Genomic DNA, 23,535 nt, shown 5'->3' on the forward strand with positions numbered 1-23,535 from the left:
TCTCAGTTACCAAATCTATGAAATGGGCATAATAATAACTTACTGTTGTAACTGAAAAGGGTTCTTGTAAAAAATGCAGGTAATTAGATTATAGATTAATTAGTAATCTATAAAATGCTACACAAAAATAAGTGACTATAAAAATAATGCAGCTATAAAAGACGTACAATATCCTTTCAAGGCTTGATTTGAATCACGTGATTCTAAATTTCCCATGGGTATGCAGGAAAAGATGTTTGGGTTATAAAATCCCACACCTATAAAAAAGAAATGGTCTTAGGAATGACAGTTTTGAATCTTAAGGATCAAAGTTGCTTAGACCCAACTGACAAAAACCAGCTTCCCTCACACACAACCCATCCTTTAACGCTTTTTTTTTGTTATTGTTAGCCTTTCCCGTTTTTAGGGGGAGAAAAAGACCAAAAAACCTTTGAACTAGAAATGTATTTTCGATTAAGTAAGGTTCATACGGTATCATATTTTTTGAAAAGGCCAAGTTTAAAATGCTGACATTTACAAGATTAATTCACAGGGAGAGGAAAAGCAGTTCAATTCCTATGAATGTACGTGACCTACTCCTCTGCTCTATGCCCAGCCAAGCATTGTGTGTGGGGCACGCGGCAGCTAACTCTCAGTGAGAACATAGGCAAAAATTCTCCCCTAGGGGTGGAAAAAGAAATTCCATTCAAAACTACAGAACAAATATCCACAAGGCTAGACATTGTGCACTTACTTGAATTCCCTCCACTAATAAATATAAATGTCAACCATTCTTGCTGACTTGTCCTTGATTTGGACAGCCAAACTGGACTGATCAATTTCTCATTCCGTTTCTGGTCAGTTTCCACTCCCAGGTTTTCTGGCTTTTCAACAGAGTTGCTGGGATGCCAACCCTAGGTGTGCGCATGGGGAAAGAGCCTGCTTTTGGAAACAAGTATCTGAAGGAAATGTCGGGGTAGCTAGCTGGGGTTATCCATGGAAAAAAACAAGCAATATTGTTTCCACTCTAGATGGGGATTGAGATGGGAGAGGAGAGAGAGAGATGGGTTGAAGGGGCTTTGTAGGGACAGTAAGCATGACGCAGGGGCCATCATCTGCAACAGGACAAAGGTGACACACTTACAGTGGTATTGGTCTTAGAGCTCACCTAAGAGCTCCTGAACACAAAGGCGTAGAATGCAGTTTGTTCCACGTGAGTGGGAAAAACTGCAATGCAAGGGATACAATCTGATGCCTTCTGTCGTCAGACATGGTCCCTGGACGTTCTCATTTCCTGATGCAGAGTCCAAGCCCGGAGTCGCACCTCCAGTCAGTTCTACTTCAGCCTCCATGGAGAGAACAGCCACGCACACGACTGGGAAGAGTACAACTTTGGCTGCCATTGCTTGAGTCTACTTTGCCTTGGTCTTTCTGCTCAGCATCCATCACTTCCCTTTTGTTGCCCTGGACTTAGACTTCCTGTCAGTTATACAAAACCCCTCCTAAGTTCTGTCTGTCTGGATATCTGCTGTCTGTCACACTGGTCTTTTGGTCTGACAGCATTCTTAATTCTCCACTTATGATAATGTTCTCTGTGCATATATATAATAGCTGAAAGGGAGGGAGCTACTCAATGTTTGGACTAATGCATCAGTAAGGCTTCCATTACAGAGTCAGTCTTTTAGGGTATTAGTGTGTGTATGTATATATATCCATCCATATATATGTGTGTGTGTGTATATATACATATGTATATATATCAGGCATTGGCCTTATCGCACACCTGATAGCCTCTGAAGGCAAAGGCATGGAATATTACAATCAAATGTGAAGTTCCCCCAGATGTGAAGACAGGCCTCCAGGCTTGGACTCTGTATTAGGAGATAAGAATGTCAAGGGGCTATGTCTGATAGCAGAAGGCATGAGATTATATTCCTCCTGTTACAGTTATTTCCACTAAGGTGGAACAAACTGGATTCCATGCCTTTGTCTTCAGGAGCTCTTAGGTGAGCCGTAAGACCAATACCATTGTAAGTGCGTCTGTCACCTCAGCGCTCTTCAGACTCTAGCTTCCTTCGGCTCTAATTACCACCTGAAACAAAGATGCCAACCACTTTCGGAGAGTAAGAAACAGAGTGAAGGGATGACAGCCTAAGTCCTAGGTAACTGTATGGCCAGGCAGGCTTACCCTACTGAAACTGGCTCTCTGGTCATTCATTCATCCAGTCATTCAACCAACTGGCAGGTATTTATTGTCTGTCTCATATCAGTCACTAAATGGGAAAATGCTCATAAGTTGGCTATTAGGACACCTAGCAGATAGAGAGGATGGATATACCAGAAAAACGGATGAACAGAGAGGTTAGATAAGATGCATAAAGTCACACAGCTAGTTAGAAACTTAGGAGAGGATTTCACAACATCTACAGCTTAACTTTATCTATTCAGCTCCATCTTAGTTGAGTTTGTTTAATTGAAAGTTGCTTGCGATATTTCTTCCAGAATGAGAGAAAGTTTGTAATAAAGAGAAGCCATCACTTTCTTTTCTTGCTTGACTCTCTTCCCGGCTTTGACTCTGTTTTCCCCTCTGACAACGTTTTTATGTAGACATTTCTAAGTAAAGGTAGGTTGGCATAAACTCTGTACTCCGCTTCCGTCTACCCTCTGGTGAGGCGGTATCATGTTTAAACCAAAAGAAAATAGAGAATATCAGAAACAATTGGTATTCATAATCAGTAGTCAGGAAAGTCTTGCATATAATTGAAAATTACTTTAATCTAACACAGCAAAAGTCATCATTCCTGAAACTGAACCCAGGCTGAAAAACGTCTAGACCATCATATAAAATTCCTTAGATCTACTGCCCTTTGGTCACATGTCCTCAGACACAGACACAGCACTGAGAACACTAGCTCAAAAGAAGCGCCTGAGAAAGGCACAAAAGCCACCTGAAATCCACACGGGGATTCTCCAAGGGCATCACTGACTTCTGCAATAGAAAAACAAATATATCAAATGGCCACAATGAAGCCAACATTAACCTGAGCAATGAAAGGTGTGCGAACCTATCAGTTCTTGTAACACAGATTCAGAGAAGAATGGGAAAACAAATACTACAGAAACTCAACACAGACAGGCTCAGTCCAGAAATGAGACTCGGAGGCGCCCCTTAAGGCATCAGAGACCCACTGCAGACCGAAACGAGGCTCGCATGTCAGAGCCTGGCCCACACAATCTCCACAGTGGCCCTGACTCGGGCTTCCCCAACATTTTTCTTGGAAGGGAGCTGAAAGATCATGCAGCAAAAACTATATTGTAGAGAAATGACCAGTATAACCCATTTTTATTAAAAAATAAGCAAAAAAAAAACCCCACAGTATATATATATATATATATATATACACACATATACCATAAATCTGCGTGTGTTTGTATGAGAATAGAGAAAGACACTGGCAAATATAACCCAGACCGTCGATATTGAATACCCTGAAGCACAGCAGTGTGGTGCAGGAGTGAAGCAAAGTGGGGGTGGGGGAATGTGGGCAGGAGAAAAACAGCAGGACTAAAAGACAGAAGGACAAAATGAAGGGAATGAAGATTTCACCAAATTTATAAATGGGGTAGGGTATGATATAATACAAGAAACATTGCAAAATATACCTTCTACCTCTTCTGGTACTGTGAATATTTAAAGATGGATTAAGATATTGGAAATAACCAGAAGGTAACCCAGACCTTGTTTTGACGAATGATGAGATACAGCCAATTTTGGTCTTGGATTCCTGTTGTTATTTGAGTGTTCTTTTGAATACTAAATATTGCAGAATATTGTCAGCCTTCCCACCTTGCCTGTCCAGAGATGTTTTTCTAAAGCACAGATGTCTCTCCAAACGTGCAGACCCCCTGAGCCTTCCCGTAAGCAGAGGCCTTCCCGTAAGCAGAGGCACCAGTGAACCTGGACACTCTGCCATGAAGGATGAACAGTCACCGCAGCGAAGAGGATGGTGCATAGGGTCTTAGGATTTTGTCGGAGAACTCAGCTCTGTCAAGGCCCGGGATGCCAGAGAGCCCAGACTATGAACCCACCAAATTATCTCACTAGATACACGATATTTCACTTTCCCTCAGATGACATGAAAGAAAAATGGCTGTTTTTCAGGCCCTTCTCTGAGGACTCTAATCCTTGGGACTTGCCTAACTAAATGTTCAAATATTTCTGGGTCTAATGCCCAGATCAAGAAATTCAAATAGTACATCAAACAATGGTTTAATCCTTCACTTGGAAATGAGCCATAGCACCATGTATTTGACCAAACAACAAATTTCCTTTTTATGTCTTTTCTAGTTGGTGTCTGGCTTAGAATGGAAGAGAATGCATAAGGCAGGAGGGATACTTGGCTTGTGTGGCAGACAGATGACTATGAGTTGGGGCCTCTTTGCTCCATCTAGATATTGTGGTATAGAGGGGTTCAGAATCTTGACCCACTGTGTCCTGGAAGCACTTTTTAGATGACAAAGGACATTGCTGTACTGTCACCACTACATGGTGGCTTTAGGAGATACATCAGCAGACTTTGGCAGGAATGCTACAGGGCTGCCAAATGACAGATCTTTTAAAGGTTTTCTTAATTACTTTAAAAAATAATTCATAAAGTAAAACACTCAGCTATGTAGTAAGACCAAAATTACATTTTTTAAAGAGCGGTAAGATGATTCCTTTAGGAACAAACCTATGCAACCAATTTTCCTAGTGGTAAAATATGTAATAGAAATATGTTATCTTTATTAGAAGAAAAAGTAGAAAGAGAGAAAAGATATATTCATTTAGAATATGTAAAAATGCAAAAAATAATGAAAAAATTATAATCACCCGTAATTATACAACTCAGAGATTACAAAGTTAACAGAGTGGTGAATACCATTTTAATCAATGAGAATGTATGTGGACACAGATACTGTCACCACAGCACTGGGGTCATTATACTGTTTCAGTATTATGCTGTCAACATTTTTAAATAGCTTTCAAGTTTTGACACCTCGCATCATTTGCTGGACTTAACCAAGCCATACGACCCCTTCCATGAAATGGACATATGATTTCTTGCCCTGGATGTCAGTTCACCCCTTTTCCCAATTATTAGGTGACTGTGAAATTTAAGTGAGTTTACAGGGGTGCTGTATTTGGAAGAAGCACCCTACAAAAGTCAGGCAGCAACCTAGGAATCAGGAGACCCAGTTATATGTGTTTCGAAAAACAGTCATTGTTTACTTGGACCTTAGTTTCTTTATCTGTAAATTGAAGATGAGCAGACCTGATGATTCTAACTGTCACTTCCAGTTCAGATAATCTGTGATTTTTATCATTGTATTACTCTTGTTGTTGGCCTTAGTGAAATCCACACATGCCTATCCCAACACTGAAATCATCTCAGCTCTCAGGTGAAGACGCAGAACTCACTCCAGTGCTGCTGTTGCCTGGTGCAGAGCGTCCACTGCACATCAGTGGTGAATTGGGGTGAGGACAGAGCTGCCAAGGCCGAGTCATGGAATAACGAATGGCAAAGTGCAAAGCCAAAGCCTAAGGAAGTTACTCACGCGGGCAAGGATTGCATGGTGTGGCGGAGCCCCAATTCAGGGGTGGTGACCACCCACGTGAATGAAGGGGGACATTAGAGTTGTGAGGCCTAAAGCAAGCAGGCTAGGAGATTGAAAATTGAAACTGAGACAATTTCATGACTCCAGCCCCTGGAATAGTCACCGAACCGGAACGCTCACTAATGAGCCAGGTATCTCTCTTTGCTTATCAAGGCAGACTAGAGTTCTCAGCAAACATCTTTTCCCCGAGACCCTAAAGAACAGCAATACCTCAACAGAGGTGGACCAGTTTTGAGGGGAGAGAAAAGTGGAGCCTTAGAAACAGTTGTTACCCAATCCAACTTGAACTTCAGACGCTAGGCTTCCGGCTGAAGACAACCTATATTGCCCGCCTCATTTCCTTCTTTCCTTTTTAACCTCGAGCAACAAGGGAGAAGAATTGAAGGGGCTCAATTACCTGGCTAGAGTCAAAGAGAAGAAAGCTGAATAGAGTGAGGAATAATACATGAGAGAGCCTCTTAAAGCTCCACGGCTCATTGAAATCAGCTTCCGCTCCTTTGTGTGGAAGGAGGGAACAGCTGAGGCTTCTATGTCAGAACTGAACTGGCTTAGAAACTGATACCTGCCTCAACTTGACACTGCCTGATAACTCTTTGTGCCACCTCGAAAGGCACCAAATAGTCTTTTCTCCAGATGAACAAGTAGGTCGAATTCTGTCTTGAATTCTGACAAATGAGTGTCTCACAGAAAATTTTATCAAGAGCCATTTTCTCCACCATCTGATGGCTGGCAGCATCCCACAGTATTTACAAAGTGTTATTACATTGTGGGTACTTTTATGCTTCCAAAAGTCTCTCAATGTATATGAAATTACGGATCATTGAAATCCATCTAATGAGGACAGAGACCTCATGTTTCGGAGTTAAATCTCACAAAAGTTATAATCATGAATTCTGCTTATTAAGTTCCAGTTTTTGTATGTAAATTGAAGTATTAAAACAATGAGATACAGATCAAAGTTTTAATTTCAGTCCCTTGCCTCACATTTAATTTAAAAGTCTTAAATTATGCAGAGAATTGCATCTCTTTATTCTTACAGCTGTTTAAAACAGATCTAATTATCTTCCGTAACAGGCAGACACTACGTCTGCCTACCAGTTCTCCCAAACGAATGTCTTCCAAATAGGTTTTGTTGAGTTCTTAAGACTGATTAGGCCCTTTGCTATCTATCCTGTGCCTTCAGGTTCTTGCATTGGATTTTCTCTGGGAAGCTGAGTTATTGTGTTGAAAGTCTATAGGCTCATTAGGTGCTCATTAATGGTCCGAAGGACATCTATCTTGAGTGACTCTCCAAACACTGAGATGCCACCTCTCATTGCATGTTTGGATCTTGGTGCAGAACACCTTTAATTGGATTCCTAAAATTTAAGCTTAGTTTGAAAATGGTCAGCCTCTTAGACACAATTTCAAGGACTCTTCCACTCTTCTCTTGGTTGGTCCTTGAATTAATTGTTCTTTGTTCTTAAGAAAGCAATGATGCATAAATGCATTTTGTGCGTGTGTATGTGTGTGTGTGTGTATTCTTCCTGGATCTGCCACAATGAGTCTAGGATGGAAACAAGACTGCTCCTTTACCTTGTTGCTTCTAATGAAGATTCTTTCATTAGGGTATACTTGGAGAGAACCCTAAAAGCCGCAGGGATGGGGTTGCTGACAACGGAATTTTTCATCAACCTCAGCATAGCTATGTGGTACTCTAAGTAACATATCAGGTTAGCCAAGCTGTGGGATTTTGGAGGAGTTGTATTATGGAGTCATTTTTGTCACCTATATTTTGAGGGTGACCTCATATGCTATTTGCAGGAAGGCATTCCAATGCTTGAGTATTTACTATTATATATGAAGTTACAAGCTAGCATCAGTGTATCTAACCTTTGATAATCTTCTCTCAAGAAGTTCTATTCTTTGCTCTAGTTTTAGCAATGTTTTCATTGATACTCTTTTGCTAGAATTAGGACATGCATTAGTAAAAGATAAAAGAAGAGATTTAGATTTCAGATGAAGACCTTCACATTTTTTAAATGTTATTCAAATGTTAAGACTCTTTGCCTTTTAAGTTAGGCTTTTTCTCTATACTCTTTGGGGAAGCCTATCCAAATCCACACACATTTACTGAGTTTCTATCAACATGTTAGGCACATTGAACAGAGATGCTAGAACTAAAATCAGGAGTGACATAATTCCTACCATAATGGTATTTAAGTTTACTAGGGGATGCCAAACATATTATTACAATATAATGCAATAAATTAGTTTTTATTTTTGCTCTCAATGAATACAAGATATTAAGCACTTTCAACTTTATGTGGTTAGATTTTTATTTAAAACTCAATATAACAGAGGTCCTCAAAACATTTATTCCCATAAACTAGTTAACTCAAAACATGTATTCCCACAAACTAAAGTGTGTTGACTCATGAATGAAAAGTACGCGATATAAATAGGTACTTAGTAAAATATTTGTTGAAGAACAAATAAATAAACACACATATCGAATTATTTGCCAAGGCAGTTGACTCCTCAGGTCTCTATGCTTTAGCTGACGTGCAAAGGAGATGGAGATCACACAGAAAGGTTTGTAAGCAAGTAACGGAGGACAAAGAAAAGAGGGCTGTATCAGTCTCTAGCTCAACCTGTTCCCATAGATGAAAGACAAAATTGTAGGAGAAAGTTGAACCATGAGTTAACTGCCAGACAGAGGAATGTGCATTGGTGCCCACATGAAAAAATATATATATTATACCAACAACTTAGGGAGGTGAATCATTTGCCCACTTCTGCATTAATCACACTGCGATTCTGTATCAGAATGTAAGAAAGACCTTTGGGTTCCTTTGGAACCTGGAAGACTTGCTGTTTTGCAGGCATCAGGAGAATGCCAGTAAAATCCCTATTGTTATAAAGAATTGGTACCAGGTATGAGGCAAGAGTTAGACACTATTTTTAAAGTAAATTTAGAAGCATTAAATACAAGTGAGAAATGGAGATTTCAAGGAAGATATAGAGACCCAGTGTATTGCCAGTGGGGGCACATGCCAGTGATTTCTTTTTATTTGTTTTTGTTTTGGGTTTAATTTAAAAAAATTATTATAGCCTAATTCATACTCAAGCCTCTGGAGAAATTTGCTGTACATGAATTCTAAATTCCTTGGGTGCTGCATTCATATCCTCTGTTTTGCAATATTCTTCAGAATTGATAAAACAGTGCCAGACACAGTAGGCATTCAACAAAGGCACTGTTTGCAAAGAGGGAGAAACCCCAGAGAGGATTTAGCATCTCTTTGCTGAAATGTTTTTCAACAAACTGATCCCAAGCCATGAATATTCTTTGAAAAGCCAGAAGGAACATCTTGGTAGATTTATTGATTAGTGTCTAAGAATACAGGAGCAACCACAGGCCAAACTGTCTTGGGCACAGATGATATTTTGTCTTTTCTTTCTATTCCTTGATCTTTATTACTCCCTGTCCCCAGCCAAGGGTTTCTACCCTTAGAAACTATGTAATGTTCTTTCCCGGAAAATGGTTCTTTCAATCATAGAGAAGCAATAGAAAGGAACGATATCATCCCTGGATTTGACTCCTGGCTCTAATACCTCTGGCTCTAATAGTCATGCGATCTCAGGTAAGTTACTCTGACCTGTGCCTCAACTGTACCACGTATAAAATGACGGTGATGAGAACACCTACTTGCACAGAGTTGCTGTGAGATCTAAATGAGATAATCCGTGCAAAGCACTCATAAACTGGAATAGCTAGTGCTCGATACATGTTGGATAATCGAATTATCATTGTCTCAAATTTCAATGCTCCCCAACTCCTCAGAAACACACTGCTTTTCTTTTTTCTGCATTGGTTATTGCGTGCATCTCCCATGCCTATGTATATGATGCAGAGGGTAACAGCGAAACTGAAGTTGTTTCTGCAAGGAGTCCTCTGTGAATCATTAGCTCAGAATCTCACAATCAAATGTGAGGTCCCCAGGGCCTCCTGATGTGAAGATGATCCTCTTGGCGTGGTCCTCTGCACGAGGACAGAAGAGCGTCAAGGGGCTGGATCTGACAGCTGAAGGCAGCAGATTTCATTCCTGCTGTTGTAGCTTTGCCCACTCAAGAGGAATGAACTGACTTTTTATTTTTTTCCCCTTCTTATGCCCAGAAGGCAAGAATTCACACATCTTAGAACGAGATCTCCCCATCTGTTCCCACATCACTCAGCCCAGTTTGAGATGCCTGATGATCTTTGTTACATGGAAAGCAAAGTTGAACAGATGAGAGTCTGGCCTCTGTCCCTAAAGTGTGTTCTCCATCACTTGTACAAAGGTTAGAGCTGACGAGAAGTGAAAGATTTTGTTTCAGATCTTGCTATATTGTGTTCCTAGAAATGAAATAACAGTCTGAATTCTGTCTCAGCATAAATTCTGCCTCTGCTGCTTCAAAACATGATGCTCCTCAGGATATCATAACAGAGTCCTTTATGTCTCTGGGAAAAGACTTTCACATTCACCATGCTGGTAAACATAGGGTAGAGGATTGGTCTGGAAAATGAGTCCTTCCCTAAGAGTACCAGAAAGGTTTTCTTTATTCTTCCTTTTTCCACCCAAAGACCTGAATATAAATAAAGTACCATATTTTATATGTATTTCCAAAATGATTTTTAAGTAAGCTTTATGTTGAGTAAAATATACATTAAAAACATACAAATCATTAAATATACAACTTGATTTTTACAAAGTGAATATATCTATTAACCACCACCCAGATCAAGTATTAAAAATTGCCAGTACACCCCAAATCCTCCCTGTCTCTCTCCTTCCAAAGGTGACAACTATTCTTACTTGCATTTGCATGAATTAGCTTTGTCTATTTTAGTAGTTTAATTAAATGGGATCATACGATATGTATTTCTTTCATTCTGACTTCTTTAGCTCAATACTGGATATGACATCCAATATTTTGCACGTAGCTTCAGTTTGTTCTTTTTCATTGCTGTATGATATTCCATTCTGTAAACATACTACAATTTATACATTCTACTGCTGATGAATATTTTAGGTTGTTTCCAGTTAGGGCTCTTATGACTACTTCTGTTATGTGTATTATCTTACATATATTCTGGTACATCTATATATGCATTTCTTTTTTTTTTTAATTATCCTTTTTTATTTAGAATTCTGTGTTAATTAATTAATTAATTAATTTTTTTTTTTGAGACAGAGTCTCGCTTTGTTGCCCAGGCTAGAGTGAGTGACATGACGTCAGCCTAGCTCACAGCAACCTCAAACTCCTGGGCTTAAGCGATCCTACTGCCTAAGCCTCCCGGGTAGCTGGGACTACAAGCATGTGCCACCATGCCCGGCTAATTTTTTTTTTTTATATATATATTTTAGTTGGCCAGATAATTTCTTTCTATTTTTAGTAGAGACGGGGTCTCACTCTTGCTCGGGCTGGTCTCGAACTCCAGATCTCGAGTGATCCACTCGCCTCAGCCTCCCAAAATGCTAGGATTACAGGCGTGAGCTACCGCGCCCAGCCTATATATGCATTTCTAATGAGCATATATTTAGGAGTGGAAATGCTGGGTCATAGGTTAAATAAATGTTTAGCAAGAGTAGTTAATGTCAAACAGGTCTCCCAAATGGCAGGACCAATCTATACTCCAAACAGCATTGTATGATTGACCAGTTGCTCCACACTCTCAACACTTGGTATTATTAGTCTTTTTTAACATAAATCTTCGGATAGTCCACAGCAATATCTTATTACAGTTTTAAGCTGCATTCCCTTGATGAGTAGGGATATTGAGAATTTTTTCATATGCTCATTGGCTATTTGGTTCCTCTCCTCGAAAGTCCCTGTTTAAGTCATTTGTGCATTCTCTGTTTTGTTGATGGTGTTTTTCTTATTAATTTGCAGAATATATTTATATTTTTCTAGTTATGAGTCTTTTATTAAAATTATGCATTGTAAGTAAATACTTTTCCCCCCAAGGACTTGGCTTAACTTTTTATTTTCTAAAAAGTATCTTTTGAAGAACAGAAAGTCTTAATTTTAATGTAGTCTAATTAAAAATTAGTATAATTATAAAGGAATTCATTAGTATAATTCCTGTATACTTAGTAGGTTTTATTTTCTGTAAAAAAACTTTGCCTAATGCAAAGTCATGAAGATACTCTTCTATATTTTCTTTTAGAAATGTTAGTTTTAGCTTTCAAAATCAGATTGACAATCCAGTTAGAATTATTTTTGTGTATTATGTAAGATCAATATTCATATATTTCCATATGCATATTGGGCACTACAGCACCCTTTATTGAAAATATTATAAATTCTCTACTGTACTGTGTCTCATTTATCATAAATAAAGTGGATATATAGATGTGTGTGTATGTGTTTCATATATATATAACAAATCTTTATATGTGATAATGAAGTCATCCAAATTTGTGAGTCATCTTCAAAATTATGTTTGTTATTCTTGAGCTCTTGCAATTTTGTATAAATTTTATGATTAGCTTGTCAATTTTAACACAAAATAATGCTGGTGATTTTTATTGGGATTGCCTTCAATTTAAGGTCAATGTGGAGAAAATTAACATCATTTTGTAACATTGAGTCTTCCAATACATGATCGTAGTATTTCCCTCCATTCGTTTAGATTTTTTCAAACTTTCTTTTCAACTGTTTTGTAGCTTTTTAGGCAGAGCTATTGAAAATAAGTTGTTGAGTTTGACTATAAATATTTGTTTTATTTTGATGCTATTAAAAATTATATATACATATAGATATATATTTACATATATATGGTATTCTATTTGTTTAGAGAATTTACAAGTCCAGACATCAAGATTTACTCTAAACCTAGAGAAAATAAAATGTGTTTGAAGCTGGTAATTAACATAGGTTTGAAAATCAGACGAATAGAGCAGAACAGAGTGTCTTGAAATAGAATCACATATTTATGGTCAATTGACTTATGACAATGGCTCATAGCAATTGAATGTGAAAAGAATGGTCTTTCAATGATATTGGGTTAATGGGATATGCATATGAACAAAACATATAGTCCTTGACCTGTACCTAAAACAACTTTATTCATTATGGGTCATAGACATTAATGTGATAGCTAAAGAGAAATCTCATGTATGATATCTTCATGATCTTGGGTTAGATACTGACTTCTTAAGCAAGACACAAAAATCAATAATTCTTATTAATGTAATATTTGAGTTTATATCTACTATTTTAGTATTTATCTATATTTGTCTCAACTACATTATGCTCCCTTTTTTGCTTTTCTTATTTTGGATTAATGAAGAATTTTTAAAGTTATTTCAATTCCCCTGTCAATAGCTTGATAATTAAATATTCTCTTACTACTCTTCATTGTTATTCAAGATATTGAAGCACACATTCCGGGCATGTTGGATTCTAATGTAAAGTAGTACCTTTACCTCATCATTGACATTTCATGGACTTTAAACTACTTTAGCTCCATTTAATTTGCTCCACATTCTGTGTCATTAATCTAATGCATTTTAATTCTACATATATTTTGAATCCCTCAGCTGATTATCATTATTAGTTTACATAGTTATTATTAGTTTCACTATTTACTACCTTGCTCTTCATTCCTTTCATTATTATTATTGGTTATCTTTTTATGCTTTTATCTGGGGTCATTTTCTTTAAGTCTGAAGAATTACCTTTAATATATCCTTTTAGAGAAATTGCCTTATATGACACATATCTCAGTTTTCATTTATCTAAAAAATGTCTTTAATATATACTCTCATATTTGTGTTTTCTGTAGCATTTCAAAGATGTCATTCCATTTTCTTCTGAGCTGCTTTTAAAACTTTCTCTTCATATTTAGATTTCAGCAGTGTGAATATAATGCCTAGGTGTGTTTTTTCTTTGTATATATTCTTCTTGGAGTTTGCTGATTCTCTTAAATCCATGTATTGACATGTTGATATCTTTCATCAGATTTGGAAAATTCTCAGCCTTTATCTCTTCAGAAATGATTCTGGCTCCTTATCTCTTTCCTCCCGTTTTGGGGCTGCAGTTACATGCGGGTTGGCCCTTCCCACCGCTTTCCATTTGTATCTTACTATTTTTTCTCCATCTTCTATTCTTTTCTCTTATGTTCTAGATGGTATATTTCCTGCTGTCCTTTCTTAGATTTAACTGGTCCTCTGTTCGTATGGGTTTAATCTGCTATAAACCTAAGTTCTTAATATCAGTTATTATATCTGATTATATTATATCAGTTATTTCTACAACTTCCATTTGATATTTAATACTCATTATTGTTCCAGGATTAAATTTTCCATCTTGTCTCATACTCATGAACATATTAATCATTGTTATTTTAAGTATATTTTAAATAAATACTGTATTTCAGCTACCTATTGTTCTTTTTCTGTTGCTTTTTTCCCCCCTTGGCCCTGCTTCTTGATATACCTGATTTTTTTTTAATGCCCAATATTTTATATGAAAAAAAAAACAGGTAAAACTTCTGTTTTATGTTATTTTTCTCTAAGGACGGTTTATTTTAGTTTCTAACAGGCATTTGAGACTTGGGGGAAATCACCCTAACCCACTCAGAGACTGAAGTGACTTTAGATTGGGTTTCAGGGTACAGAGGGCCTGGTCTAATTCTGGTTGATCCCTACTCCTAGGAAAGGGCTGTCCCAGGAACCCAAGAACCAAGTCTTGTGTTATTCATAAGAGCCCTCCTGCTTGATAAGCCCTGAACTCAAATTTTTATCTTTCCAAAGTGTAATACTTCTGAAAATCTTGCTTAACTTCTCATCCTCTTAGTAACTATTTTGTATTTGTCCTGTAGCACTTAGGTAAAATGCACAGGACATGTGCTCCTTCTCTATGCTTCCTTTCTCTCTGGGATATGACTTCATCAGTCCCAGCTGCCTTGGTATCCCTGAAGTCCAGTTTTTATCTTTCAAGCCTCGTGAGTCCAACAACAATTATTTAGCCAATATTTTCTGCCTCGCCTTCTACTGGGAATCTGAAATCTGAACCTCTTGTATAGTGTGGCATATGAAGTGACAAAGTTCTTGACGGGAAATATGGCATAAAATGTTGGACCCACCCCAGTGAATTTCCCATCTCTGGAGAAAAGAATTTTAGCCTTTCAATCTCTTCATAATCATCTCATGCTCCAATCCTCCCCTTCTTCCTTCTCTTCCCTTCCTCCTTTTTTCTTTTTCCCTTTCTCTGTCCCTCTCGTTCTAAATATTTACACACACACACACACACACACACACACACATATGTTTATATATATTTGGTTTGCTGTAAGCTAATCTATTATAGCCTTCAGGCAGAAGTCCCCAAAGAGTTTATATACATAAAGTGTAGGCAACTCTGATTGGCCTAAATTGGCCTGTATCTTGCTAGTTCCAACTGAAGAATTTTGCGAACCTTAGTGCTTAGAAGATTGGGTGTGGTTGAAAGGCACTCATTAAGGAGGTAATTAGGAAAGGAATATTGGCTTACAGCAGTGGTTCTTTAAGTGGCCCTGGGACCAGAAGCATGAGCATGATCTGAGACAGAGGTTCAACCTCATTATTTTTCCTACAGTAATTAAAATACTAATAATTCTGATCAAACCTGATAAAACAATCTTGATCACTTCATCTTTCCCCCTTTAAGTCATACTCCAGAGCCTCTGACTTCTCTATACTCCTAGCCTTTCTCTTGTTTTGGTTTTATTTTTCTCAAAGCATAATGCATAACCCGTGAACTTGTTAGAATTCATATTCTTGGGCCCCCACCCCAATCTACTGAATCAGAATCTTTGGAGATGAGGCCAAGAAAAGTGGTTTTCACGTGCTTTCCAGGTGATTCTTATACATGTTAAAGACTGAGACCCCTGGACTAACAGAAAAGGAAGCTGGAAGTCAATATTACATATTTTAATTCTGGTGTTGTTATTAACTTTTAAAATTCCTTTGTATCCACAGCGCCTAGCACAGTGCTGACCACATGCATTTTAGGTACCCAGAAAACATGGCTGAAGGTAGGACTGCCCAGTTTAATGATTTAAATAATTTAATGCAAGTGCTTACACTTTAGGGAACATCTTCCTCATTTACAAGATGACAAAATTCCTGTGTATACTCTAAAATACATAAGATCCATTTCATCTTATCCACCATCTAAATAGTCAGACATTTCAGACAATCACAGTCTGGCAAATAATAATTGATGATATTATAATGATATCCCCAGGTGTTACAAAAATGTAAACCTTCAACTGCCAAAGAAATTATACTCAGTTATGTTCACATTATCCTCAGTGCTATATGAATGACCATGATGTTGCCTTTGGAAAAGAAAAGCCAAGACTTTGGGCTGAGAGAGGATGAAAGTATTAGAATCTTTTAGGTTGGTTGGCTATATGTGTGTATTAAATTATTCTAGAAATGGCATTAATGTATTCTGAGAAAAATATTTTTCTGACAGTTCCAGTAAGGCAAGGTTAAATCCAAATAGAATCCCCCAAAAGTAAGAGATTAAGAAAGAACAAAGAAAGGCCAGGCACGGTGGCTCACAACTGTAATCCTAGCACTTTGGGAAGCCAAGGCAGGAGGATTGCTTGAGGTCAAGAGTTTGAGACCAGCCTGAGCAAGAGTGAGACCCCCATCTCAAATTAAAAAAAAAAAAAAAGGAGTGAAGAATAATTTGCAGTGAAATGAAAGTAATTGTAGAAATGTGTCAGGGAAGGTGAAATGATAGCAACAGAGAAAAACTAGGAGCTAAAAGTGGGATAAAATTTAAAAAATAAATAGCATATAAAATAGAGAAAGCTGAAGAAGATATATATATATAAACAAAACCATGATTTATTAGGAAAACTCACTGGCCCTAGAAAATATTAATAGAAGCGAGAGAGGAATCAATCCCACCTCTTCCAGTTGCACCATGAGAGTAACGTTGTGCCCTTGTTCTGCTGTCAGCTTTCCATCAGCCGTGACGATCCGGAGCCCCCGGGGGGCCTTTCCTGGACACTTCTGTGGCTTGGCCGTGTACTGTTCTCTTACGCCATCGGTGCAGTTATTGGAAACCACCTTCCTATACCTAAATGGAGAAAAGCTCACGTCGTAAAGCAGCTCATTACAATGTGAATCACTCCCGAGTCTTCAAACTGGATATAGTGCCTAGCCCTGAGGACCATCAATAAGCATCCAACCATCTTTCATGTTACTAATTCATGCAAAGCGTGTACGGCTAATTCATATAAAGCACCCAGTAGAGAGATAAATAATCATGATCACACGTTATATCTAATTCTTAGCATTTTAATTGACTTCTTTTATTCATCTAATCAATTAATAAATCATTTCTTCATTTTGGAGCTATGGGAAATGCTATAGAAGAAATGGTCCCTACTCTCACTAAGTTTATAATCTAGTTGAAGAGGCATAAATGGATAATCTAGGAGATAATTCAAAGGCTATATACTTAAGGACTAGAATGAGTAATATAGATTGCAAGGGAATTTGCAATTCTGGCAAAGAATAGATTATTATGAATATATGATTCAATGTTAGATCTAATAGGAAATGCTACAGTAATGTTGTAGTGCAGAAGAAGTTGGCTAAATCTGATATTTTTGCTCAATATTTCATGAAAGTTTAAACTATTGAAACCTCACATTAAAGAGGCTTCAGTTTTTGCTACTGAGTAAATCCTTCCTACTGTTTTGCTTATCTCTGTTTTAATTTTAGTACAAAAAACGAATTATCCTACAAATTTATCCTATACAATTTATCAGATTCATAGTAAATTAGAATCTGTGATTTTAGGATGACCAACCCTTAAGATTTTTGAAGTTCAGTGTTACCTATTTATTGTCTTTTTTACTGTTGGGTCCCTAGCAACCACTTTTCTTATTTCTATATTTTATTTCCCAAGTCTACCTGCCTAGAGTTAGTGGTAGAGCTCAAATTGAAGGCAATCAAAACCTACTCCCCACTCTTCTAGACCAGAGGTCAGCAAACTTTTTATATAAAGGGCCAGATAGTAAATATTTTAGCTTTGCAGGCTGTATGGTCTTTGTCACTACTCAACTCTGCAGTTGTTGCATGAAAGTGACATAGATAATATAGAAAAGAATGTATGCAGCTGGATTCCGGTAAAACTATTTACCAAACTGGCATAGTTTTCCAACCTATTTATGTCTAGCCAATGCCCTTTCCTCTATGAGAAAGTCAAAGGAGATACTATTTAGAAAAGTGCTTTGAACTCTACAGACAGTACAAGGTCCATTAACACTTCACTCACCTTCCAGGGTAGGTATAATAATTAAATGGATTAATGTATTCAGAATATGTAGAACCACCTTAATCCTTAGAAGTGCTCATGAAATGTTGCCAATTATTTTTATTTATTATTATTATTGTTTCTCCTTCCTGTTTACAAACTTCACGGTTTTGGAAGGCCCTTAGGATATAGGTGCAAGCTCTGTAATCCTGGGAATTGGGACATAAAGCTCTCTACAAGCTAATTTCATTCTACTCTTCTGATCTATTTTTCTCCAACAAGCCCAAGCCCTATTCTCTCTCTTTTTAATTCTCTTGAAAGTACTTTTTTATTTTCTGCTCTTTCTGCTTCTATGTCCCCCTGCATGCCCCATCAGCTGCCTAAAACTTACTCACCCTTTATGGTGCAGCTTACTTCCTGTCTTCTCTAAGAAAATTTCCCCGACTATGATAGTAAAATAGTAGGAAGTTCAAAGAGAGTGCTATGTTCTAGTCATTGTGCTAAACTCTTTACATGAATTATCTCATTTATCCTCAAAATATCCCCAATAAGGAAGATATTGTAATTATTCATGATATACAGATGAAGAAATTAAGATTCATAGGTGTTAATCAATTTTCTGCAACTCACACAGCCAGGACCCCAGACAATTTGTCTCTGGAACACGTCCCCTCTTTACTATTGCAGTGCATTGCCTCTTTACATGGAATAAGATTGCCCCTCCTCTAAACTCTCCAAGGATTCCTTCTGATTTACTTGATAGGAATTTTAATGCCTTATTTGATTTTCTTCCTGTGTGTGACTGTGTGAACTTTGAACTCCTTGAGGGCCTCCTTGTACCCCAGACATGCAAAACTGGTAGCCAGGAAGTCCATACTAGTCTGTGCCATTTTAAAAGCTAAAATACCTGGATGGCAGTTGGTTAATACCACTGCCCCAAACCCTCTAAGCACCTCACCTACCAACCCAGCTGTGTTGATCCTTACCCTTAGAGTCTCCGTTTTTTTTTTTTTTTTTTTTTTTTAATAATCCAGCAACTAATGAGTTAACACCTAGCACATTGGGGGCTCCAAAACCCTGCTCTAGCACTGACATCACTGCCCATTCTGATTAGTCATTTTCATGTCTGAGCATTTAAACAGCACCCTATCTGATATTAAAAAAAAATACTTTGTAGGTGCTTATGAGTGTATGCATATTGAAAGAGAAAATAAGGGCAGGTAGAAGAGAGAAGGAAATAAAACACACGGTGCAGACATTGGAGAATGGTAGCATTCTGGTGCCAGCAATGGTAGCAAGAACATGGCCAGCAATACCGCCCAGGATAATTATGGCTTCTCAGTGAGTTAAACTGTGCATGCTGTAGAGGTGAGGCACCATGCAAACTAAAGTCAAGTTATGATTTTTATTTACTTAGCATCCAAGCACACTCGTGACTCTCTCTTGGCGAGCAGCTATAGAAGCATGGGCTCACCATCACCACTAGCATCATCAGCTAGAGAACATTCCTTTTGTTTGTCGCTGTTCAGACCAATCATCATCTCAGGCTTTCCTGAATCCTGCAACAACAGGAGTTCTGCTTAAATCCAAAGCACGAATCTATCCCCCTGGGATTCTGCCACAGAGAAGACTGTTGGTAATTTTTTTTAAATGCTCATTAAAAACCATTCTGAAACCATTTTATTTCCTGTATGAAATGGCATCACATTAACCCCACCAGACCTGTCCCTGAAATTTAGAAGAAAATTGTGCTGTAATACAGAGTTCATTTACCCAAGTAAGCACACACCTGCTTTTTGCATTACAGAAGGGTTCTATTTTCATCCCAGCAGCTGTCCATGGGTCTCAGTTACATAAATGAATAATTCATTTAATATGTTATTAAATGGGACTGCTACCTCCGTAATAACAAGGCAACTTATGATTATGTTGGACCTGAGCTCTGAATATTACTGGGATGCATTTAGTTGGTAAAGCATTCTTCAATCTGCCAAGAAGAAAAGTGCTTTGTAATGGCGAGGGAGTCTTTGTACAATTACTGAAAAGGAAACATTCTGCAAATGTGCCTTCCATGTTACCGACGGGTCATCAGTAGACAGTGTCCTATTACTCCAACAACCCGAGTTTCGGCTATTCGCTTCCTTCCTATCTTGATATGCCTCTGTCACGTTTGCCTTTTGGTCCCTACCCTCTTTGATTTTGCTTCTGTGCTGCCTGGCAGTCTTAAAAAAGGTAAAGGCCATAGTTTTTCTTTGTGAGTAAAGCTGGAAAAGAGCATTGAAAATCTTTGTATTCTGTGATTTTTCCATTTAGGAGTTGTTTTATTTTCCTTGTCACTTGGAGGTGGTGATGGTGGAATACAGATGTTTAAGACTATTCAGGGTACGTTAAGGTGACAGTGTCGTCTGACTCAGTAGATCTCTTCCCTCTCTGCCCTTTGGAATCACTTGGGGGCACTTTTAGAATATGGGGATGCCCATGCCCTGCCCCCAGCAATTTTGATTTAATTGAGAATTCTGGGGTCAGTTTTCTTGTTTTTGTTTTAAGTTGCCCTGGTGATTCGAGTTTGCAGCCAGGATTAAAGACCACTGCCCTGAAAGTTAAAACTAGTATTGTGGAACCAAACTGCTTGAGTTTAAATTCATGCCCTCTCTTACTATACGAACTTGGGCAATGTAACCAAGCTTTCTCCAATCTTTGGATTTTAGCTGTAAAATAGGGAAAATTACAGACTCCTTTCACAAAGTTCTTGGGTGGAATCAATGAGATAATGCATTTTTTAAAAAGGCTTAGCATAGAGTCTGGCCCATTGTAAGAACTTAATAAAAATTAAAATACCGAAAGTTAGAAAAAGTATTTAAGTATTAAATATTAACTTGCTACTATATAGAGCAAGTTCCCTAAAAATGAAAGCTACATTCTCATTGACAAGATCTTCTTAAGATCAAACTCAATCATGCCAATTCCTTTCTTAAAATCATTCAAAACTTCCTATGGGCTTATTCTAAAGAGTAAAGCTCACATTGAAAGTAAAGGTCCATGATCTGATCTCAATGCATTTTTCTAGCTTCAACTCTTTCCACCGCCTGACATGCTTCCTGAGCTAAGGCCATTCTGAACACTTTATGTCTTGTTTTGCCTGTGCTGTTCATTCTACCTGGGATGCTCTTTCCTCCTGTCAAACTTCTACTCATCCTTTTAATAATCAGCTTAGAAAACCTGTTTGTCTGTGAAGCTGTCCCTTCCCTGTTCTTCACAGTAGTTATCACATGTAATGATCAAGGCAGAACTGGAACACTAGCTCTTCTGGTACCCTAGGAAGATCTTATTGTCACTGAGCAATGGTGTCCCTCATTTGCACTCACAATGAGAAAAAATTAAATGGTTTCATTTCTTGGCTTGTACTATGTGCCTTTGCTTTCAAGGGAAAACCCTGCCTTGTTACAATGACATTGGACTTAATGAAGCAGGAAATGAAGCAAGCCTTGGGGACAGAGAAGGGGGATAGCTGTGTATGGCTTAGACTTAAAATCTTCCAAGAGCTACCACCTTAGCAATGCAGGTGTGCAATGGGGAAAACGGCTATGTGTGTATGTTTATGTGTGCAAATTAAAAGAACTATATAATTATAGATTTCTGACATGAGTATCCAGGGCTGCAGTGGCATGACTTAAGGAAGAGATGGATTGTTCTACCCCTGCACCCAGACAAACTGCTTCTGGGAAAGCAGTGGTGGTGGTGGCCCACATCTCCTGATCTGCAGTGAATAGGGACTGTACTGGGCTTCTAGACTGACAGGCCTCACTGGTGGCTGTACATTAGCCATGTGACTCTTCATCAATAGACACAGACAGCCCAAAGATGGCCATTTATGCTTCAAAGGGGATCCTGTGTGACGAGGTATACTCGGGGTGGCAATGTGCCCACATATCAACAATAATCTTAGGCAGCAGCCATAGCATCAGCATTCAGAAAGAATGGGGTTCCACAGCTGACTGAGCAGGATTTCCAAGTTAGTCTCCTCAAGGCAACAGCTCTCTGGACTATTTCCTTTAACTGAGTAAGCAGACCTAGGGATTAGGGGACAGGCATACGTTAGAAGACCAGGTGGAGGGAAGAAAGCTTTTCTTGTACTAAGCAGGATGGAAGCACAAGTCATTTAATTTGAACAGTAAATGGAATGTGACTTCATTTTGAATACTAGCTTGATGAAATGGGACACATGGCCACATTTAGCTAAATGACTTAATATTAAGAATCATGAGAATGATTCGTAGAATCCACTATCTGAATCAACTAGTTGTACCACTAAGTTGTATGAAAATTGTTTTTCCTTTCTTTTGAACACCTGTAGTCCAAGGAATCCTAACAGTGAATCATTTCAATTGGTCATGGAAATGGTAGAGCTTGAAGGAAGAGACCATCCATTATAATCCCTTTGTTTTGCACATAAGGAAGAGGTGACCCAGTTTAGAGAGTTGTCCAGGGTCGCACAGGGAATGACTGGCAGCTCTGGGCCTCTGGACTATGCTTGAGATTCTCTTGCCACTATGCCACAGCACCTGGATAAGAATCATTAATGTCGACAGTATTGCTGTGGGCAAGAATAATTATGTGAGAAAGTGGGTCTCCACATACAGTGATATTCACCACCTTCTTCATTTTCCAGTCCCAGCACCATCCCATGAAAACATGGAAGACTTCATCTAAAACAGGTAACTCTGAAGAGTCAACTTCATAGCGAGAAACAATTATTGAGTGTCTGCTGTGAGACTGCATGGTTCTTGGCTAGCAAACAGCTGCACGGGCCCCTGCCGCTATGAGTCTGTAAATAATGCAAGTGATTTCCTTTCTGTGGACTTTAAACACATGCACCACTTTTAGGGCCAATTATTCTCCTTGATGCATACTGACAAATCTTGCTGAGTGGAGATCAGACTGAACATCAAAATATCATCAAGGCACTAGAAACTGAGTTGCCTGGGAAGAGATCAAAGCCCCCAAAGACCCTGAAAATAGAAAATCCAGGAGGATGGCAGGTTAGCCAGGGTCTAAGTGTTTTTATGGCTGAGGTAGAGAGGAATTTTTTTAGTTTTATTTTACTTTTAATTGACACCTATTAATTGTACATATTTATGGAGTACAGTGTGATGTTTCAATACATGCATACATTGTATAATGATCAAATCCATTATATCCAGCACCTCAAACATTTATCACTTCTTTGTGGTGAGAACATTCAAAATCCTGTCTTCCAGCTATTTTGAAATATACAATATTATTAACTCTAGTCATCCTACTGTGCAATAAGACACCAAAACTTGTTTATAAAAAGCATTTCAAATGTATTTTGATAGTATGGAGATAACTATTTTGCTAGAATTTATATGTGTACTTTTTTACTGAACCCATTAAATATTTCTATATAGATACTGAACTTATGCTATTTAAAAAAAATTGTGCCTCTTGAGTAAATATCCCCATTGTATCTTGAGAAACTAACCCTGAAGAACTGTAAGAGTTGTCTTTGTATATTCTTTTATGAGGGATTAATGGTTCCTGTAAAAAGAAACACAACAGACAGAAATTTCTATACAGCTTTTTTTTTAA

The 23,535-nt window shown here is 38.1% G+C and overlaps 1 protein-coding gene across 4 annotated transcripts in view; it reads right to left on the bottom strand.

Annotated features, from left to right (window-relative positions):
* Nucleotides 1-23,535, bottom strand: part of SORCS1 (sortilin related VPS10 domain containing receptor 1) — a 467,434-nt gene that overhangs the window by 47,004 nt on the left and 396,895 nt on the right. For all 4 annotated transcript variants that reach the window (XM_069461103.1, XM_069461105.1, XM_069461104.1 and 1 more), the window contains exon 18: nucleotides 16,569-16,740. In XM_069461103.1, coding sequence (XP_069317204.1) covers nucleotides 16,569-16,740 — 172 coding nt within the window. The remainder of the gene's footprint in view (nucleotides 1-16,568; nucleotides 16,741-23,535) is intronic.

This window comes from Eulemur rufifrons, chromosome 28, assembly GCF_041146395.1.
Source record: "Eulemur rufifrons isolate Redbay chromosome 28, OSU_ERuf_1, whole genome shotgun sequence".
NCBI lineage: Eukaryota > Metazoa > Chordata > Mammalia > Primates > Lemuridae > Eulemur > Eulemur rufifrons.